This window comes from Megascapheus bottae, chromosome 14 (genome assembly GCF_031878675.1).
Source record: "Megascapheus bottae isolate mThoBot1 chromosome 14, mThoBot2.hap1, whole genome shotgun sequence".
Lineage (NCBI taxonomy): Eukaryota > Metazoa > Chordata > Mammalia > Rodentia > Geomyidae > Megascapheus > Megascapheus bottae.
The window spans coordinates 14,281,257-14,300,533 of NC_143522.1; the positions used below are offsets into that span (position 1 = coordinate 14,281,257).

Here is a 19,277-nt window from a genome sequence, read left to right on the forward strand (position 1 = left end):
CCTTCAAAATATATATTTGATGCCACTTTGTTAACTGTCTCCTAGGACCATGGTAGGGGCAAATGTAGTGCTCACCGAGCTGCTGAGAATGGCATCAATTTTCTCCTCCTCTGCAGATCCTTTGTCTACCTTGCTTCTGTATGCAACCAACTGCTGACGGTCCTTCAGGTCTTTGCAGGTCTGTACACCCCAAAAAAAAAAAAAATCGAACTCACTCAGTTTTCTCTATGAGGCATTCTTTATTATTTAAACCTTCTTAATCAAAGGCTTAAGGAAAGGCCAAGAGTCTACAATAGGTTTAAGAAGTCCTGTTAGAGAGAAGCCCTCCTATATAACTTGATTTCATTCTGATTTCTCCAAATGTTAACAACTTAAAATCGCCCAGAGAAATGAGACATAGGACTAGAAAAATAACATAGGCTTGTCTCCAATCAGGCTTTTGTCTATTTTGTTTGTCAGTTAAAACCAATGAAACCATCTCAGGATCTAGGATGAACATTATAATCCCCCACTTTCTACCAAGGACCTAACCCAGGTTTTCCATTTCTTGAGGACTCACATCAATAACAACATCATGGCACTTGAACTTAGTGGCTAAATTCAATTTTGTGTCCACATCTTCCACCAGATTGACATACTCCTGCAATATCTGTAGAAAGAAGTCATTTTGATAGGTGATTTCTGGGCCCATAAAAGCACAGCGCATTTCAGGTAGAAAAAAGTCCTAAATAAAGCAGAAGAGTTCAATATCCCATGTCTGTAACTCCCATCATCAAGCATAGAAGTAATTTTTTTGCAGTGGGAAAAAAAGGGGGAGAATAGATACATGTGACAGAAAGGAAATGCTCTAGGCCAGGACCAACACATGCTCACTGTGACTGGATGTTCTTGACCAGAAAGCTCTCTCTTTATTGCCCAAGATTGCAATTTGAACTTGGGACCTGACACTTTCACTCACTGGCTGGGACTCTACCAACTGAGCCAAACCTCCAAACTTCCCCCCCACTTTTTTTTTTCTGGGGCTTGAACTCAGGGCCTGGGTACTGTCCTTGGACACTTTTTGCTCAAGGCTAGTGTGCTGCCACTTGAGCCACAGGGCCCCTTCTGGCTTTTTGTGAGTATGTGGTACCGAGGAATCGAACCCAGGGCTTCATGCATGCTAGGCAAGCACTCTATTACGAGGCTATGCTCTGGCCCCCAAACCCTCCCTTTGTGAATCACTTGAAATAATACATCAATCTCCATATGACTCCTCAGAGATGACATTCTGGAATTACTTCTAAAGGAAAGAGAGTATTCCATCCTGGTCACTCCTGTCTCAAGGTCCAGCATGACCATTGTACTGTCATTAGGAAAAACAAGAACAGGTCAAGTCTATATCACTGAACAAAAAGAAGCTAAAAGGTCTCCTAAGGGTTTCAGGTACCTAACTCTCAGAATCATACCTGAACAGGAGCACTGTTCTTGTGTAAAATTTCCACAACTCGATGGAAGCCAATGGGTGCCCTCTTTTTGGTGTAACCAAGCCAGTTCTGCAAAAAGACAGAGCAGCAATAAATAGTTAAACACTGTCAACATACTCTGAGCTTATTTCCCTGTGCTTATGCAGAAAAGCATGGTGGTAAGCAGAGCAAGAAACTGTAAGAAGCCGTCCAGCGTGGTAGTTCATGCCTGTAATCCTAACTACTCAGGAGGCTGAGATCGGAGGATCAGGTTCAAAGCCAGTCCGGGCATAAAAGGACCTGAGACTTTTATCTCCAATTAACCTCAAGAAAGCGGGAAGAGGGGGTAGGGCAGTAGCCTAGAGCTGAAGAGCTCAAGGACTGTGGCCTTGCCAAGTTCAAGCCCTATGACCAACATACACACACACACAAAGAAATGGTAAGAGGCAATTTTTTTTTTCAGAAAAGTTAAAGGATTTTAGACTATAGAAGAGAGTTATGAACATAAAACAACTTCTTGATTCTACAGACATAAATGCAGGAATAAACAAAGAAATAACAACAAACAGAACAAATGATTTAACGCTGGTGGACACATGTAATCCTCGCTACTGAGGAGGTGGAGACAAGAAGATTTTGAGTTTAAGGTCAGCCAGGTAGAAGTAACAATAAGATCCTGTCCCCAGAATAAAAGGCCAGGCGCATAGCTGAAGGGTGGAAAGTTTGAAGCCCTGGTTTCAATCTCTAGCACTGTTCTTTACCCCTCCAAAACAATAAGCAATATTTGTAGTAGGAATTTCTTGACGTTGAAAAATCCTAATATCTATGTTGCTACATATGTATACATATTCATTTGTAAATTCTTGAATTATAGCATCAACAACTTAAGAATGATTACCATCACTAGTCATCAGGAAACACAAATCATCACCGTGAGTTATCATCTCACATTTATTAGGATGGCTACTGTTAAAGAGAAGCAATAACGAATTGGCAAGTGTGTGGAGAAAAGGGGACCACTGTACAATAATGGGAATATAGAATTGTGTAGATATTATGGGAAACAATATGAAAATTCCTAAAGCACAGGTTTAAAAATGGAACTACCATGTGATCCAATAATCTCTCTTTGGGGTATGGGCCAAATGAAATAAAACCACGACCTCATTAAAGATTTGCATCTGAGGGGCAGGAGTTTGGCCTAGTAGTAGAGTGCTTGCCTAGCACGCATGAAGACCCAGGTTCAATTCCTTGGTACCACATACATAGAAGAAAAAGCTGGGAGTGGTTCTCTGGCACAAGTAGTAGAGCTCTAGCCTTGAGAAAGCCCAAGGACAGTGCTCAGGCCCTGAGTTCAAGGCCCACTACTGGAAAAAAAATCTGCATCTGAAAAACCTAATTGTCTATCACTGGATAAATGGATAAAGAAACCAGTGTTTTACACAATGGAATAGTATCGAGCTCTTTGTGATAGCATGGATGCACCCAGAGGAAGGACTCTGCTAAGTGAAATAAACTAGACAGAAAGAAAAATAATACATAAGCTTACTTTTATGTGAGATCTTTAAAAAAAAAAAAAAGTAAAGAAAAAAGAAGTACATGGAGGGGCCAGGAGTTTGGCTTAGTGGTAGAGTGCTTGCCTAGTATGCACAAAGACCTGGGTTCGATTACTCAATACCACATACATAGAAAAGGCACAAGTGTTGCTGTGGCTCAAGTAGTAGAGTACTAGCCTTGAAAAAAGCCCAAGAACAGTGCTTAGGCCCTGAGTTCAGTCCCCACGCAAAAAAAAAGAGAAGTACATGGAAATAGAGAATCACCATTCTACCTCTCCAGGGGCAGAAAGATGTAGGATAAGAACTATACAGTTCAGTTAGGTAGGATCATCTAATGATTGAATGTATAGTTTGAGGACTACAATGATTTTTGTATTGTATACTGGAGAGCTATTAACACACACACACACAAAACAGGTAACAATGTGAAATGAACATTTATTGGCTTGTCTGTAATTATTTCACTACATATATCAAAGCATTGTACACCTAAAAATGTATCTAATGATTATCTAAAAACAGTAAACCAAATACAATGTAAGATCTTTGACTGGATCCCAATAGCACAGAAAAACAAAAATAAACCAAAAACAATTATCAAGAACAAATTTAAATATAAACTGTATTTTGTTGTTGTTTTTTTTTTTTTTTGCCAGTCCTGGGCTTGGGCTCAGGGCCTGAGCACTGTCCTTGGACTTTCTCAAGGCTAGCACTCTACCACTTGAGCCTCAGCACCACTTCCAGCTTTTTGCTATGTATGTGGTACCGAGGAATCGAACCCGGGTCTTCATGCATACTAGGCAAGCACTCTACCACTAGGCCAAACTCCCAGCCCTATAAACTGTATTTTAGTAATACATATTTGGCAGACACAAATGATAATACGGAACCAATAATATTAAGAGTAATGTGCTTAAGAAGAAGATGAATGATAAAAAAAGATGAATGATTATAAAACATCAGATTTTCTGTTAATTCCAATTGTTCAGGAAAAAAAATGCATGCATATCTAAAAATAGAAAGCTAAATATTATGGCAGAAATGTTAGTTAATTTGTGAGGTAGGTAAAGGCCATTACTATAATCTTCTTTCAAGTTTTCTTTGGGGTTAAAATTTGGGAAATTTAAAAGTTGAAGGAAAAGAATGTTAGTAAGTTGAATTTAGAAGATAACAGAATGACCCTTCTCTCTCCCAAGCTCAGCAACACAAATTAGTTCCAGGGCACCCACCTTTGTGGTAAAGAGAGTATCAACATCATGCCAGGCTCGGAGCTTGGCACGAGCAGCCAGAGCTGTCAGCACATACTGCTTGTCTGGGATCTAGAAAACAGCAGAAAAAACTAAGAGAAAGTAGATATGTTCCACAGAGGTGTCTGGTTAATTCTGCACCTTAAAAATTAATAAACTTGCCAGGCAGTAGTGGCTCATGCCTGTAATCCTATCCTAGCTACTCAGGAGGTTGTGATCTGAGGATCATGGTTCAAAAACAGCGCAGGCATGAAAGTGTGAGACTCTTATCTCCAATTAACCACCAGAAAACTGGATGTGGCTCAAGTGGTAAAGGGCTACCCTGGAGCTGAAGAGTTCAGGGACAGCGCCTAGGCCCAGAGTTCAAGCCCCATGACAGACAAAAAAATAATTAAATTAAAAAAATAATAAAAATAACTTCTGAGGTCATCATGAACCTCTTCACTTCTGTACCCACCCCTGCTACATAATATTCAGTTAAAGTCTTATCTCACTTCCCACAAAGTTAGCATCTTCTCCATGTAGTTATTCTAGTTTTACAAAATACTGATCAATGTAGATTTACCTTAAATGTCTTCTTCAGGTTGATGGGACTGCTGAATGTCCCCTAGGATGCAAGAGAAGGAATTTCAGTGAGGGCACTCAATCTTCCATGTTCTTTTCTACAACATGAACTGTCTACATCGCATTCTAACCATTTTTAAATGAGAAATTAGTTTACGAGAAAAATTCCATGAGTCTAGAGAGATATCAACAAAATCTAGTTGATCAGGAATTAGATAAATAAATAAGATAATTTTCCCAATTTTCTGGTAATAAAAATAAGGGGAAAATGTCCACTTGTGATCAGTGAATCCAAACTTAAAAAAAAAAAAAGGATCCATAGCTACCTGATATGCCACTCGATCCCACAGCAAGCCACTAGACACTATGGATCTTTGAACAAAACCTGCTACAGAACCTACTATAGAGCTAGCAGAAGAAATATACATGATATACTTTGTTGCAATGCCAGCCCATTGAAACCAGCCATGCAAACTCTTATAATCCTGTTTCCCTCTGAGCACACTCTTGCTGAGGCCAAGAAAGCTTCCAAGATTTCTTTCTTTCTTTTTTTCTTTTTGCTGGTGTGGGGGCTTGAATTCAGGGCTTGGGCACTATCCTTGAGCCTCTTTGTGCTCAAGGCTAGTGTTCTACCAATTGAGCCACAGTGCTAATTTTTTAAAGTAGTTTATTGGAGATAAAAATCCCATGAATTTTGTGCCCAGTCTGGCTTTGAACCATGATTCTCAGATCTCAGCCTCCAGAGTAGCTATAATTACAGGCCCAGCTTCCAGGTAGATTTCTGAAGATGCTACACACTCATTGTTAACAGAGTACATCAAGACTTTGGACTGAGTCAAGAGGGAAGGAGTAGATGAATGAAGAGGAGGGAAATGATGACAAGGATGTATATCCCACAAATCTAAGAAGAGTGAAGGAAGGGAGGTGGGTACGGAATATTGAGAATGATATACTGTATCCATAAACTGCTTTGTTAAATGGCAGCTCCTTTGTACAATTTCCTAAATAATAAAAATTAAGATAATAAATAAAAGATACTGGACTGGAACTATGTTCTTCTTGTGGGTCTTTCTTTTGTATTCTTCTTATACCTCAGCCTCCGTGTAGTGATAGAAGCAGGAGTAGAAAAGTGTTGTCACTAGTGGCATATTGAGGATGGAAGCTTTTCGAGGATGCTTTCGGAAGATCTCAGTCTGCCCTGCTGCCTCTAAATGTCGATCATTTGCCTGTGGTGGATTAAGCGAAGTTTTAAAAATAAGTATCAGGAGCAAAGGAAGGAGAGACTTTTAATAATATAGGAGTAGGAGTAGTTTTTCCCACTCTAGAGATGAAGCAAAAAAACAGAAAGAAATTGCCTGGGATACCCTAGGGGTAGGAGGGTTGAGATGTACAGTACCAAGCAACCAACCCTCCCCACCCCCACACACACGCACACACACGTATGCATACACACAAAACAACAACAAAACATAAAATGATTATAGATCTAAGATAGATTAAGAGATCTCAGGCCTAGAACATGGCCTGGTGGTAGAGTGTTCGCCTAGCATGAACGAAGCCCTGTGTTCAATTCCTTGGTACACAGAAAAAGCCAGAAGTGGTGCTGTGACTCAAGTGGTAGAGTGCTAGGCTTGAGAAAGCCCAAGGACAGTGCTCAGGCCCTGAGTTCAAGCCCCAGGACTGGCAAAAAAAAAAAAAAAAAAAAAAAAAAAAACAAAAAGAGAGAATCCAGAAGTGGTGATGCAAGAGAAATTCGGGATGAAGAAGTATTTCTAGGTTAATAGCAGGTAAGAAGAAAAGGAACAAGTGAGGCAGTGGGCTGTAGTGTACAGGGGAAATGAAGGACTTTAGAGACTATAACATAATATACAGAGTAAAGAAGTCCCCTAGAAGCTCACCGGAATTGAGCATGGACAGTGAAGTAGAAAACTTAAAAGATGAAGAGTCTAACCTCAATAATAATCTGACGTTCCAGGAGGGTGTAATGATCCTGTATGTGTGCAATATCTTCTGCTGAAAATGGCAAACTGGTAGAGGGCCACAAGGTTAGTACCTCTTTCTCTATGCAAAAAGGAAAACAAACCCAACTAAACCAAATCATCATTGTAACCACAGGGGCTCACAGTTTTTCACAGGTCTGATCTGAACTCACATTCACAGTAACCTATAGTTGATTGTTGCTAAAGGAGTCACAGAGCTAGCAAGCAAACTCAATCAACCATCCATCATCTACATCTGAGAAGTTTTGTGGTTAATGTCACTGATTAACACTTACATTTGTTAGCCTTTTTTTTTTTCCCCCATCTGTCATGCAGTTTGAACACTGGGCCTGGGTGCTGGCTCTGAGCTCTTCAGCTCAAGGCTGTCACTCTATTACTTGAGCCACGATGTCACTTCTGGGTTTTGGTGGTTAAGTAGAGATAAGAATCTTGGGGCAAGAGTTTGGCCTAGTGGTTAAAGTGCTTGCCTAGCATGCACGAAGACTCAAGTTTGATTCCTCGGTACCACATACATAGAAAAAAAAAAAAAGCCGGAAGTGGTGCTGAGGCTCAAGTGGTAGAGCTCTAGCCTTGAGAAATCCCAAGGACAGTGCTCATTCCCTGAGCTCAAGCCTAGGACTGGCAAAAAAAAAAAAAATCTCACCGGACTTTGATGAGATTCTTTGAGCCTGGGCTGGCTTTGAACCTAGATCCTCAGATTTCACCTTCCTGAGTAGCTAGGATTACAGGTAGAAGCCACCAGCACTTGGCTGCCTTTTTATTTAAATAAATCTGGCTCTCAGGAAAATGCTTTCTACTCTCTATGCTACATTTATTTTTGTTTTCCACCAATAACTGAAAACTTTGTTGGGAACCAGTATTTGTAAGTCATCAATGAAACAATCTTCAGTGATACCTGTCTGATTCACTGTCAGCCTTTCCCTTCCTTCTCTAACCATTTCACCCTCTTATTTTCTTCATTCTCTCTGCATAAGGTATTTACACTTAAAATCAATTTTCTCCTATACATACCCAACGCAGGTCTTCAGAAATTCTTTTCGTTTCTCAGGGTCCTGGATGTTCAAATGCTCTTGATAGTGGGATAACTATAAAAATTTGTTTTAAAAGAAGAGTTTTAGTAAGCTACCTTGTCTCCCTAGGAGAATGAGGAAGCTAAAGATATAACTTTGTAGTAGACCCTTAAACTATCATGGTTCAATCTCTAGTACCACAAATAAGAGACATAGAGAAAGAGAAACACATGAAAAAGTGAATTATATGGGCTGGGAGTTTGGCCTAGTGGTAGAGTGCTTGCCTAGCATGAACGAAGACCTGGCTTCAATTCCTTGGTACCACATACATAGAAAAAAAAGCCGGAAGTGATTCTGAGGCTCAAGTGGTAGAGCTCTAGCCTTGAGAAAATCCAAAGATAGTACGCACAGGCCCTGAGCTCAAGCCCAGGACTGGCAAAAAAAAGTGAATTACATATTTATTTTAGTTAAACAACCAGACTCCTCATTCTATGATTCCTTCTGAGAGTACTTGGTTATGTGTGTATTGAGACAGAAACAGGGCAAAGTGTGATTTAAAATCACTGATAGCCAAGCTGGAAGTGTGGCCTAGTGGTAGAGTGCTCGCTTAGCATGCATGAAGCCCTGAGTTCGATTCCTTAGTACCAAATACACAAAAAAAGCCAGAAGTGGTGCTATGGCTCAGGTGGCAGAGCACTAGGCTTAAGCAAAAAGTGTCTAAGGGTGTCTAGGGACAGTACCCAGGCCCTGAGTTCAAGCCCTAGGACTGGCAAAAAAAAAAGAAAAAAATTCAAACTAGATAAACAGAAATAAACACATTGATGTGACTATTAAGAAAATCAAGTAGCTTTAGAATAACAGAAATAACATATAATACAAATTTTATCAAATAATTTGGTATATAATAATTTCTAATATTAAAGAAAGTAGCCATTAAGATCTATAGTTAGGGCTGGAGATATTAGCTTGGTAGCATAATGCTTGCCTGACATGTGAGAGGTGAGGTGAGAGACCCTGGGTTTGATTCTCAATATGGAAAATAAAAAGATCTATGATTAATTCTTTAATGAATCTCATTTTGGCCCAAGCCATTGAAGAAACCCTACTTGGGAAATCTTCATATTCTAGGAGGATATATGATCAGCTCTGCTATTTCTAAAGTGTACATAGCTGGAAAACTCTAAATTTATATACCAAATGCAAAAGTCATCTTCAAACATAACGAATATAAGAAAATACATTTTTGGATAAAAAACAAGTTACCCAAAACACATTTATTCTCACGAATCAAACTTCAAAACAACAAACTTTTCAAGAAAGAATGCTCTATGAAAAAATTCCTTATGATTTTGAACTTACGGACTATAAGTTTTATGAAGCATAGAACACAAGCAATGAGACAGAGGTGTGGCTCAAGTGATAGAACACCTGACATGCATGCACCAGGCCTTGCAGTCAATACTATCACCACCCCTCAAAAAAATGTTCCAAAAATACATTTTCCTGTATCATATTCGACTCTGTAAAGGCTAAAAAAAAACTATTAAATGTACTATCACAAACGTGGTACAGTGCTAAAGGACCAGCAATACTCAAATTCTCCCTGCACTGTAATGTAATTCACTACCATGGAACCGGATAATTTGAGGGGATAGGATAGATGACAGGGAAATGGAAGGGTGATACCGATCAAGATGCACCATATTCGGAAATTGACAAGTTGAATTAAAATGCCTTGTACAACTACTAAAAGATAAAATAATAATAAAGAAATTAAAAATGGGGGCCGGAGTTTGGTCTAGTGGTAGAGTACTTGCCTAGCACGCACAAAGACCAGTTTGATTCCTCTGTACCACATGCATAGAAAAAGCTGGAAGTGGTGCCGTGGCTCACATGGTAGAGCTCTAGCCTAGAGAAAGCCCAAGGACAGTGCTCAGGCCCAGAGTTCAAGCACCAGGACTGGCAAAAAATAAATAAATTAAAAAAATGGGCCGGGTGCCAGTGGCTCATACTATAATTCTAGCTATCAAGAGGCTGAGATCTGAGGATCGTGGTTATTAGCTAGCCAGGCAGAAAAGTCTGTGAGACCCTTATCTCCAACTAACCACCAGAAAATGGGAAGTGGTGCTGAACTGCTGTTGAGTGCTAGCCTGGAGGTGAAGAGCTCAGGGACAGAGTCCACGCCCAGAGTTCAAGCCCCATGACCAACTAAAAAATTAAGAATTAAAAATGGTTCACTAAAGTTTTAATAATGCAATTAAGTTTTTGGTAAAATTTCAGATTTATTCTTCTATTCCAATTGGGTCTAAGACAAAAATTTGTCAAAAATCTACTTTCATATTTGGCTACTGAGGTCTTAACCAACTGTTTACTGAGTATACCACAGGCTTAATTTATCTTTCTCCTTAACCTAGGTCTAAGTTCTTACTTACTCTCTTAGCTTTCAACATTTTGGTTGGTGTTTTTAGCCAAAACCCCAAAGTTTGTTCAAACCCAGATTTGAAGACAATTTTTTTTTTCAGTCCTGGGCTTGAACTCTGGGCCCTAAGTGCTGACCCTGAGCTCTTCAGCTCAAAGCTAGTGTTCTATCACTTTGAGCCACAGGCCACATCTGCTTTTCTGGTGATTAACTGGAGATAAGAGTCTCACAGACTTTCATGCCCAGCCTAGCTTTGAACCATGATCCTCAGATCTCAGCCTACTGAGTAGCTAGGATTACAGGCTTGAGCCACCAGCACCAGCTTCTTTTTTTTTTTTTTTTTGCCAGTCCTGGGTTTGAGCTAAGGGCCTGAGCACTGTCCTTGGACTTTCTCAAGGCTAGAGCTCTACCACTTGAGCCTCAGCACCACTTCTGGCTTTTTTCTATGTATGTGGTACCAAGGAATCGAACCCGGGTCTTCATGCATGCTAGGCAAGCATTTTAACCACTAGGCCAAACTCCTGGCCCCAGCACCAGCTTTTTGAAACAATTCTTAAAAACTGAAACACAAATTGATCAAGCTAATTTTCATTCAGTTTCGGGACCAGGACCATGGCCTAGTGGTAGCATGCTTTCCTGGTATGCATGAAGCCCTGGGTTTGATTCCCTTGAACTACATACACAGAAAAGGCCAGAAGTGGCACTGTGGCTCAAGTGGCAGAGTCCTAGCCTTGAGCAAAAAATGTCCAAGGACAGTGCCCAGGCCCTAAGTGGTGGCTCATGCCTGTAATCCTAGCTACTCAGGAGGCTATCTAAGGATCTCAGTTCAAAGCCAGCATGGGCACTAAAGTCTCTTACCTCCAATTACCCACTAGAAAACAGTAATGCTGTGGCTCAAGGGTTAAGGTGGTAGCTTTGAACTAAAGAACTCAGAGGTAGGGTGGTAGCCTTGAAATGAAGAGCTAAGGGACAGCGCCCAGGCCCAGAGTTCAAGCCCCGTGACGAACAAAAATAAGTAAATAAATAAAACTTACACATATACCCAGCCAAATGGGCATGTAAAAAATAAATAAAACAGAGGCCAGGAGTTTGGTCTAGTGGTGAGTGCCTGCCTAGCAAGCACAAAGACTAGGGTTTGATCCTTGGTACCACATACATAGGAAAAAGCCAGAAATGTTACTGTGGCTCAAGAGGTAGAGCTCTAGTCTTGAGAAATCCCAAGGACAGCACTTAGACCCTGAGGTTAAGCCCTAGGACTGGTAAAATTAATTAATTAATTAAAAAAAACAATATAGCATTTGTATTGACTTGTCTGATATCATGGAAGCTGGGTTTAGATGTCTGTTTAACACAACCCCAACTGAAACAAAGGCCACACTTACCGCCAGCTCTTCTGTTCTATCTAGGAACCTGGGAAGAAAAAGAGGGAGCAGAACATTTTCATGTATTAATGTGTGACATTTTACCTCACTAAATAAAATGCAGCTCTAGGAGAAACACAGTTCAAACTTTTTTCCTTCCATCCATAAGCCCTACTCTTAAACTACCACCAGCAATGCTTTTGAAACACCTGATTATTCATGCATTTGTTCTTACTAGCTGAACAAAAATGGACAAGGAAGCAACACCATGCACTAAGAGCTTCAACAAAACCTACTCCAAACCACAGTAAAACTTGATTATTTATTAAATAAGCCAGCCCAGGCAGCAAAGTCCATGAAACTTATCTATAATTACCCACCAGAAAATCAGAAGTAGAGCTGTGGCTCAAGTGGTAGAGCACTAGCCTTGAGCACAAAGATGCTCAGGGATAGTGCCTAGGACCTGAGTTCATGCCCCAGCACCAGCAAAAAATATATATATATAAGCTAAAACCACTCTGCTTAGTCAAAACAATCCTAGAAAATAGTTATTCTGTATTGATGCTTATTCTTTTTGTGTATAGCATACAATATATTTGATCTTCCCCAATGGTTATGGTAAGTGTTTAAGTACCCAATAAAATACCAAAAATGCCGAAAGTGACCTGTGGCTCAAGTGGTAGAACACTAGTCTTGAACAAAAAAAACCTCAAGAACAGTGGTAGAATGCTTGCCTAGCATTCATGAAGCCCTGAGTTCAATTCCTCAGTACCACATAAACGGAAAAATCTGCAAGTTGATCTGTGGCCCAAGTGGTAGAGTATTAGCCTTGAGCCAGAGAAGCTCAGGGACAGTGCCCAGGCCCTGAGTTCAAGTCCTGGGGGGAAAAAAAGCCAGATTAACATGCCAGAGTAGGCATTATGCTAAGTGCTGGTTGTCATACTAATCTGAAACTTTCAGTCTTCACAATCACTCATTTTACAGATGAGAAAACTAAGGCATCAAGAAGTTTGAACAAGGTCATTGTTAGGTCAACAAAGTGGTAACACTCAATTAATCTAGATGTGTTTGAGTCTAGAACCTGGTTCTTAACTACCCTCTAGTACTATTACCTTAGTAAAGACTGTAGTTTCAGAAAAAGGACAGTATCTTCTATTTCTCTGTATCTCTCAGAGTACTTTGAAGAATCCTTAACAAGCTTTACAGAAAAAAGGATCAGTTCTTACCTGAAAAGGTCTAGAAGCAGCTTTTGATCACCTATTTCCTTAAGGAAGTGAATGAAGTGTCTTAGGGCAACTTGTCTCACCTCCAGCTCTCGGAAGAGGATCTCTGGCAGGTGAGAAGAGGTAAATGGAGAAAAGAGTAAAGCTTATTATTCAAGTATGAAATTGGCCTTCCTACTCAAACATTATCTGCTCAAAGCCCAACAGAAGCTAAGAATGATTTCCTTCTGTCTCAACCTACTACTATCATCTTTTCTAATCCACAGCAACTCAGCCATTGAAATGGCTTTTCAGTTCTGACCAACACAACAGATACTTAACATAGATCCTCATTTCTACAAACAAACACAGCCATCTGTTGGCCCAATAAACAGAGGCAGTTACTATAGTGGATAACAGGGTATCACCCTGAAGGATGCACTCAGAGGTATGATGTATGCTCTGAAGTGCCACTATTCCAGCTATCTCTGGGCCAGACTTAATAATGGTGACTTCTGATATGGAAGCCACATGCCATTCTCCCTTCAAATGTGACAGGGACCTCACTGAATGAAGATTTTCTTAAAATCATGCTCACCTTTGCTCAGTGTCCTCTTCAAGAAGATCAGAACCTAGAGGAAAAGAGAACCAAGATGTAGTTTTCCAAACAGAAAACCCTGCCCTGCTCAGCTGATGTTTACTGAGTCCAGGAACTCATTTGGAATCATGCAGGTACGTGACAGATCACTCAGCAGAAGGAGCAAAAGGTGACAGATCACTCAGCAGAAGAAGCAAAAGATGACAAACATCTGGGACAGAACTGTGTCTTGAAGTTCACATGTCCCTGACCCTACTGATTGGGAGATAACTCGCAGAGGGAGTGTTCTCATATTTCTCCCACCTCAGATTATATTTTTAATAATGTAGAACAGAAAACCTCTGTTTTCTGGTTATAAAGCTCCACATAAAATTTATGCCCCATTATCTGATCCCTGTAGCATGGAATGCTGTCAGTCCTATACCTTGAGAGGAAAGCCCTTGTCTTTACTTGACATTGAACACAAAATGCTCAAGGTCAATTTTAATTGGGCTCTGGGCCTAAGCATTGTCCCTGAGTTCTTCAGCTCAAGACTACTTCCCTACCCCTACCCCTACAGCCACAGCGCCACTTCAGGTTTTCTAGTGGTTAACTGGAGACAGGACTCTCTCGGTGCCCAGGCTGGCTTTGAACTGTGATCCTCTGATCTCAGCTTCCTGCATAACTAGGATTACAGGTGTGAGCCACCGTGCCCAGCCTTAATTGGATTTTTAGAAACCAATGAAAACAATAGATAAATGACAACCAAACCCCACAACTTACTGCGGTAATAACATTTCCATCATGCATGCTAACTGCCTCTTCTAGGAGTTGTAGCTTGTCCTGTAAGGAGCGGAATCTTTCCAGCGAGCAGACCTGGCAGAATAAAGGCACAGGAGTAAAGAAGAGAATTTTCTACACTCTTTTATCACTGAACTGAGCAATAGTGAAAAAAAATGCCCCCAGGGAATACCTCTTTTTGTTCACACGGCGATCCTCCTCAGTACTGTGTGGACAGCAAGTCCCACACCTGGTCTAGTTCAATCTAAAGCCTTACAAAATGCTTGTGTCCTGAAGTCTAGACAACAACCAATAGAGATCCCTGTTGCCTGCCTGCCTGCCTTTCTTTTCCTTTCTTTTTCTTTTTTGTGCCATTCCTAGGGCTTGGACTCAGGGCCTAAGCACTGTCCTTGGGCATTCCTCAAGGCTAGTCCTCTACCACTTGAGCCACAGCACCACTTCTGGCTTTTTCTGTGTATGTGGTACCAAGGACTCGAAGCCAGGTCCTCGTGCATGCTAGGCAAGCACTCTACCAGTAGGCTACACTCCCTGCCCTACTTTTCTTTTTTTTTTGTTTGTTTTCATATATTTTTATTGTAATTAATAGAAGGGTTACATTATATTCAACAGATAGAAGGTATATTACTTCACAAATATTGATACCCTTTCTCATGTCATGGTCCCCATTTCCCTCCCCCCTCCCCCCGCTCCTGCTTTTCTTTTAAAGTATAATAAACTACATTTATTGTTCAATCAGTTTTGTAAAGCATATACATTGATGTAATCACTACCACAGTAAATATCCAGAATGTTTTCATCACCTGAAAGTAGTCCCTTTGTCCATCTATACTAATGGCCTCCTTCCATCCTTATCTGCTTTTAGCCACTATAATTTTGTCTTCCTTAGAATTTAATAAACATAAGCCAAATGGCTGACCCCTGTAATCCTAGCTACTCAGGAGGCTGAAATCTGAGGATCAAGGTTCAAAGCCAGCCCAGGCACAAAAGGATCTGAGACTCTTATCTCCAATTAACCTCTAGAAAAAGGAAATGGGGCTTGACTCAAAGGTAGGGTAGTAGCCTTGGACTGAAGAGCTCAGGGACAGCACCCAGGCCCAGGGGTAGGGTGGCAGCCTTGAGCTGAAGAGCTCAGGGACAGCACCCAGGCCAAGTTCAAGCCCCATGACCCACAAAAAAAAAAAAAAAAAAAGAAAAGAAAAAAAGAATTGAATAAACATAAAGCTGTACAAGGAGAAAGGAAAGAAAGGGAAAAGTCACTGTATGAAATGTTCTCATTACTTTACCTGTAAGTGTAATGCCTTGGGGGGAGGGAAATGGGGATAAAAACATGAGAAGAGGTATCAATGTGTGTAAAGTAATACTCCCTCTATCTGGTGAATATAACTGTAACCCCTCTATTAATTACAATAAAAAAATGTAATTCCTCTGTACATCACCTTTATAATAACAATAAAGCAAATAAAAAAAGTTTTTTTGGTCCATCATGGGGTTTGAACTGTGGGCCTAAGCACTGTCCCTGGGCTATTGTGCCCAAAAGCTAGTGCTCACCACTTTGAGCCACAGCGCCACCTCTGGTTTTCTGGTGGTTAAATGGAGTCTCACAGATTCTCTTGCCCAGATGGTCTTTGAACTGTGATGCTCAGATCTCAGCCACCTGAGGATAGCTAGGATTACAGGCACAAGCTACTGCCATCTGGCTGACTCTCTTAAGTGTATTTTCACTCTTTTCCCACCATTATTTTGCACCTCTTAAAGTAACATTTAACCCAGTTATTTATTTATTTTTGCCAATCCTGGACTCAGGATTGAACTAAGGGAACTATCCTTGGACTTTCTCAAGGCCAGTGATCTACCACTTGAGCCACAGCACCACTTCTGGCTTTTTCTGTGTATGTGGTACTGAGGAATCAAGCCCAGGGCTTTGTGCATGCTAGGCGAGCACTCTACCACTACGCCAAATTCCAGGTCCCTAACCCAGTTAATTTTCTTTTCTTTCCTTTTTTCCTTTTCTTTTTTTGCCAATCCTGGGGCTTGAACTCAGAGCCTGGACACTATCCCTGAACTTCTTTTGTTCAAGGTTAGCACTCTACCACTGTGCCACAGCACCATTTCTGGCTTTTTCTATTTTTATGGTACTTAGAAATTGAACCCAGGACTTCATGAATGCTAGATAAGCACTCTACCACTAAGCCACATTCCCAGCCCTAATTTTCAACCTTAATGAATGTTTCTATTTCATTTAGCAAATGGGCAAGAAATCCACCCAGTGGGAATAGGTGATACGGCTGACGGAAATCCACAAAAATCTGCTCTCCAATGAACTTACCTTGCCCTTCCTAAGGCGTCGTACTGTATCACTAGGGCTCCAGTCATTACTGTAATCCTGTAATATCAGCAACACATCAAACTCAGAATTATATGCACCAGCACAATTTCAGAAATATTTTTGAGAGGGAACTGAGAATAAATGAAGAACTGCAATGGTTTTGTTTTTAGTTTCTGAAGGAACTACAGCAGGGTAACACAACCAGGAAGAGATGGGTCATGCTGAGATAAATCAGCTGACAGGCTTGACTATCTCGTAAACTATACCCTATAATAGTTGTACAACAATAAAATCACTTAAACAATGCATTTCTCATAGTGTGTCCCTGGAGTTAAATGACACATGACTTTAAGGCTGCTTGAAGAGCTGCAGAAATGAACGTAGTATATGTCAAAGTCCTTTCTACTGTGTAAAGCATCATCCCAGTATTAAGATATAACTCACCCTATACTCCCCCTTGGGCCGTCCCAGCTCTGGAGCATAACTTTTTGCAGGTGTATCTGACAGAGCTGGGAAAAAACAAAACAAACAAACATTAAAAAAACAAGACAACTGGTTCAGAAAGACACCGTAAAGTACTGTTTCTTGTCATTTTCCTCTATTGCCTCATTCTCACAGTGTTTTGTTGTTGTTGTTTGTGCTGGTCTTACAGCTTGAACTCAAGGCCTGGGTGCTGTCCTTGAGCTTTTTTGCGCAAAGCTAGCACTTTGCCACTTGAGCCATAGCGCAGCTTCTACCTTTTTCTGAGTAGTTTTATTGGAGTCTCACAGACTTTCTGACTCAGGCTGGCTTTGAACCACAATCCTCAGATCTCAGCCTCCTGAGTAGCTAGGATTGCAGGCATGAGCCACCAGCACCTGACATGGTTTCTACTCTACCATCAAAAATTTCTTTAGAGATGGGCATGGTAGTTCAGGCTGGCCAGTGCAGAAAAGTTCACAAGACGACATCACAACCAATGGCAGACCATGAGGGGGTGTGCCCATTATCCCAGCTATGGGGGAAACACAGGGGCTGAACACTGCAGCATATGCAGGAAAGCACAAATAGTAGGGTCACAGCCCAGGATGGCCCAACTATAAAGGGAGACTCTATCTTGAAAATAGCTATGCAAAAATGGACTGGAAGCATGGCCCAAGTAGTAGATAGCCTGCCCCTAGCAAGCTCAAGACCCTGAGTTCAATCCCCAGCACTGTTAAAAAAAAACAAACAAACAACTTTTCCCTCTAATGCTAGACCAGAAAAAAATTCATCTAATCATCTAGTAACATGTCTTGAAATTCTCCAGACTCTATCACATCCCCTACAACAATCAAGAGAAAAGGAACAATACTTACCATCAGAAAGAGATTGGAAACTTCCAGGTCTAGTTCTACCTAACAATAAATAATGAGAGAAGAAGTCAAGATAGCACAAGTCAAAGCCATCAAACTGGGTTAAGGACACCGTGTCCTCAATGATTCTGTTTATACTAATTATCTCAAGGTTCTATATCAAAGCATGTATCAGAATTTCACATCTTTTGTAACTGAACTGCATATATATTCCCCCATTTTGCTCTTCTATTCATTCCTGAGTGGACAAAATGGGCCATTTCCATCTTTGGCTATTGTGACTGATGCTGCTATAAATAGTATACAAATACCGTTGAAGTCTTGGCTCTCAGTTCTTTTTGGTGCATATGTAAAAATGAAACCACTGGGTCATATGGTAGGTTTATGTTTAATTAGAGAAATTGCCTTCATGACCTCAAAATTTTGCATTCCCACCAGGAATACACAGGAGTTCCCAGAAGCACCGCATAAGAGTTAAGAAGGAATTTTGATCTAGACAAACTTCTTCAAGGATAATGCCTGTCACAGAGATAACGCCAACTTTATTCATCATGTCCGAAAGATCTATTCCAAAGCTTATGAATTTCTCTCACTTTCCCTTTACTAGCCGCCAACACCAATGATAATTCATTATCTTTCAATAATCTTTTTCCTTCCAAGTAAATGAAAATTATAGGCTGAGCATTTTTTCAAAACAAAAGAAGACCTTGCTGTTCCTTTAACCAACACTTTTTACCTTTAAAGAAGCTACTCAAGGAGTATGTAGAAGTTGGTTTGGGTAGTTGTGCATAGGAGAAGCTGTTTCGGCCCTTTATCTGTTCACGCCCATCGTGAGGTGACCCACTATTGCCAGCAGTCTCTTTGATGGACCATGAGATACCTGTAGGACCATTAAGAACTAAATCAGTAAGTCATACAACAGACATCTAACATTTAATGAACTCAAAGCTTTTCATGAAACAAGAGAAAAGTCAAAATCAAACAGATTTATCAACAATCCAACAGGACAAAGGACATGAATAAATGCATCATAAAAAAGGAAATATGGCCAGGCGTGGTGGCTCATGCCTATAATTCTAATTATTGAGGAGGCTGAGATCTGAGGATCACGGCTCAAAGCCAGCCTAGGCACTAAAGTCTGGGAGACTCTTTTATTTATTTATTTATTTATTTTTAAGCCAATCCTGGGCATAGACTCAAGGATTGAGGACTGTTCTTGGGTTTTTCTTAAGGCCACAGCACCACTTCTGGCTATGTGGTACTGAGGAATCAAACCTAGGTCTTCGTGCATGCTAGGCAAGTATTCTTACCATTAAGCCAAACTCCCAGCCCCTCTAGGAGATTCTTATCTCCAATTAACCACGTTTTTTAGGTCAAGGCTAGCACTCTATCATTTAAACCACAGCTCCATGTTCCAGCTTTTTGGTGGTTAATTAGA

General features: G+C 40.6%; 1 protein-coding gene across 7 annotated transcripts in view; it reads right to left on the reverse strand.

Moving 5' to 3' along the window:
• Positions 1-19,277, reverse strand: part of Vipas39 (VPS33B interacting protein, apical-basolateral polarity regulator, spe-39 homolog) — a 29,569-nt gene that overhangs the window by 1,962 nt on the left and 8,330 nt on the right. For all 7 annotated transcript variants that reach the window (XM_090344593.1, XM_090344597.1, XM_090344594.1 and 4 more), the window contains 16 exons: positions 18,576-18,719; positions 17,843-17,881; positions 16,950-17,014; positions 16,506-16,562; positions 14,162-14,254; positions 13,400-13,433; positions 12,826-12,928; positions 11,621-11,648; positions 7,821-7,894; positions 6,761-6,836; positions 5,901-6,035; positions 4,811-4,852; positions 4,228-4,317; positions 1,446-1,532; positions 560-649; positions 76-180 (listed from right to left, as the gene is read on the reverse strand). In XM_090344593.1, coding sequence (XP_090200719.1) covers positions 76-180; positions 560-649; positions 1,446-1,532; positions 4,228-4,317; positions 4,811-4,852; positions 5,901-6,035; positions 6,761-6,836; positions 7,821-7,894; positions 11,621-11,648; positions 12,826-12,928; positions 13,400-13,433; positions 14,162-14,254; positions 16,506-16,562; positions 16,950-17,014; positions 17,843-17,881; positions 18,576-18,719 — 1,262 coding nt within the window. The remainder of the gene's footprint in view (positions 1-75; positions 181-559; positions 650-1,445; positions 1,533-4,227; positions 4,318-4,810; positions 4,853-5,900; positions 6,036-6,760; positions 6,837-7,820; positions 7,895-11,620; positions 11,649-12,825; positions 12,929-13,399; positions 13,434-14,161; positions 14,255-16,505; positions 16,563-16,949; positions 17,015-17,842; positions 17,882-18,575; positions 18,720-19,277) is intronic.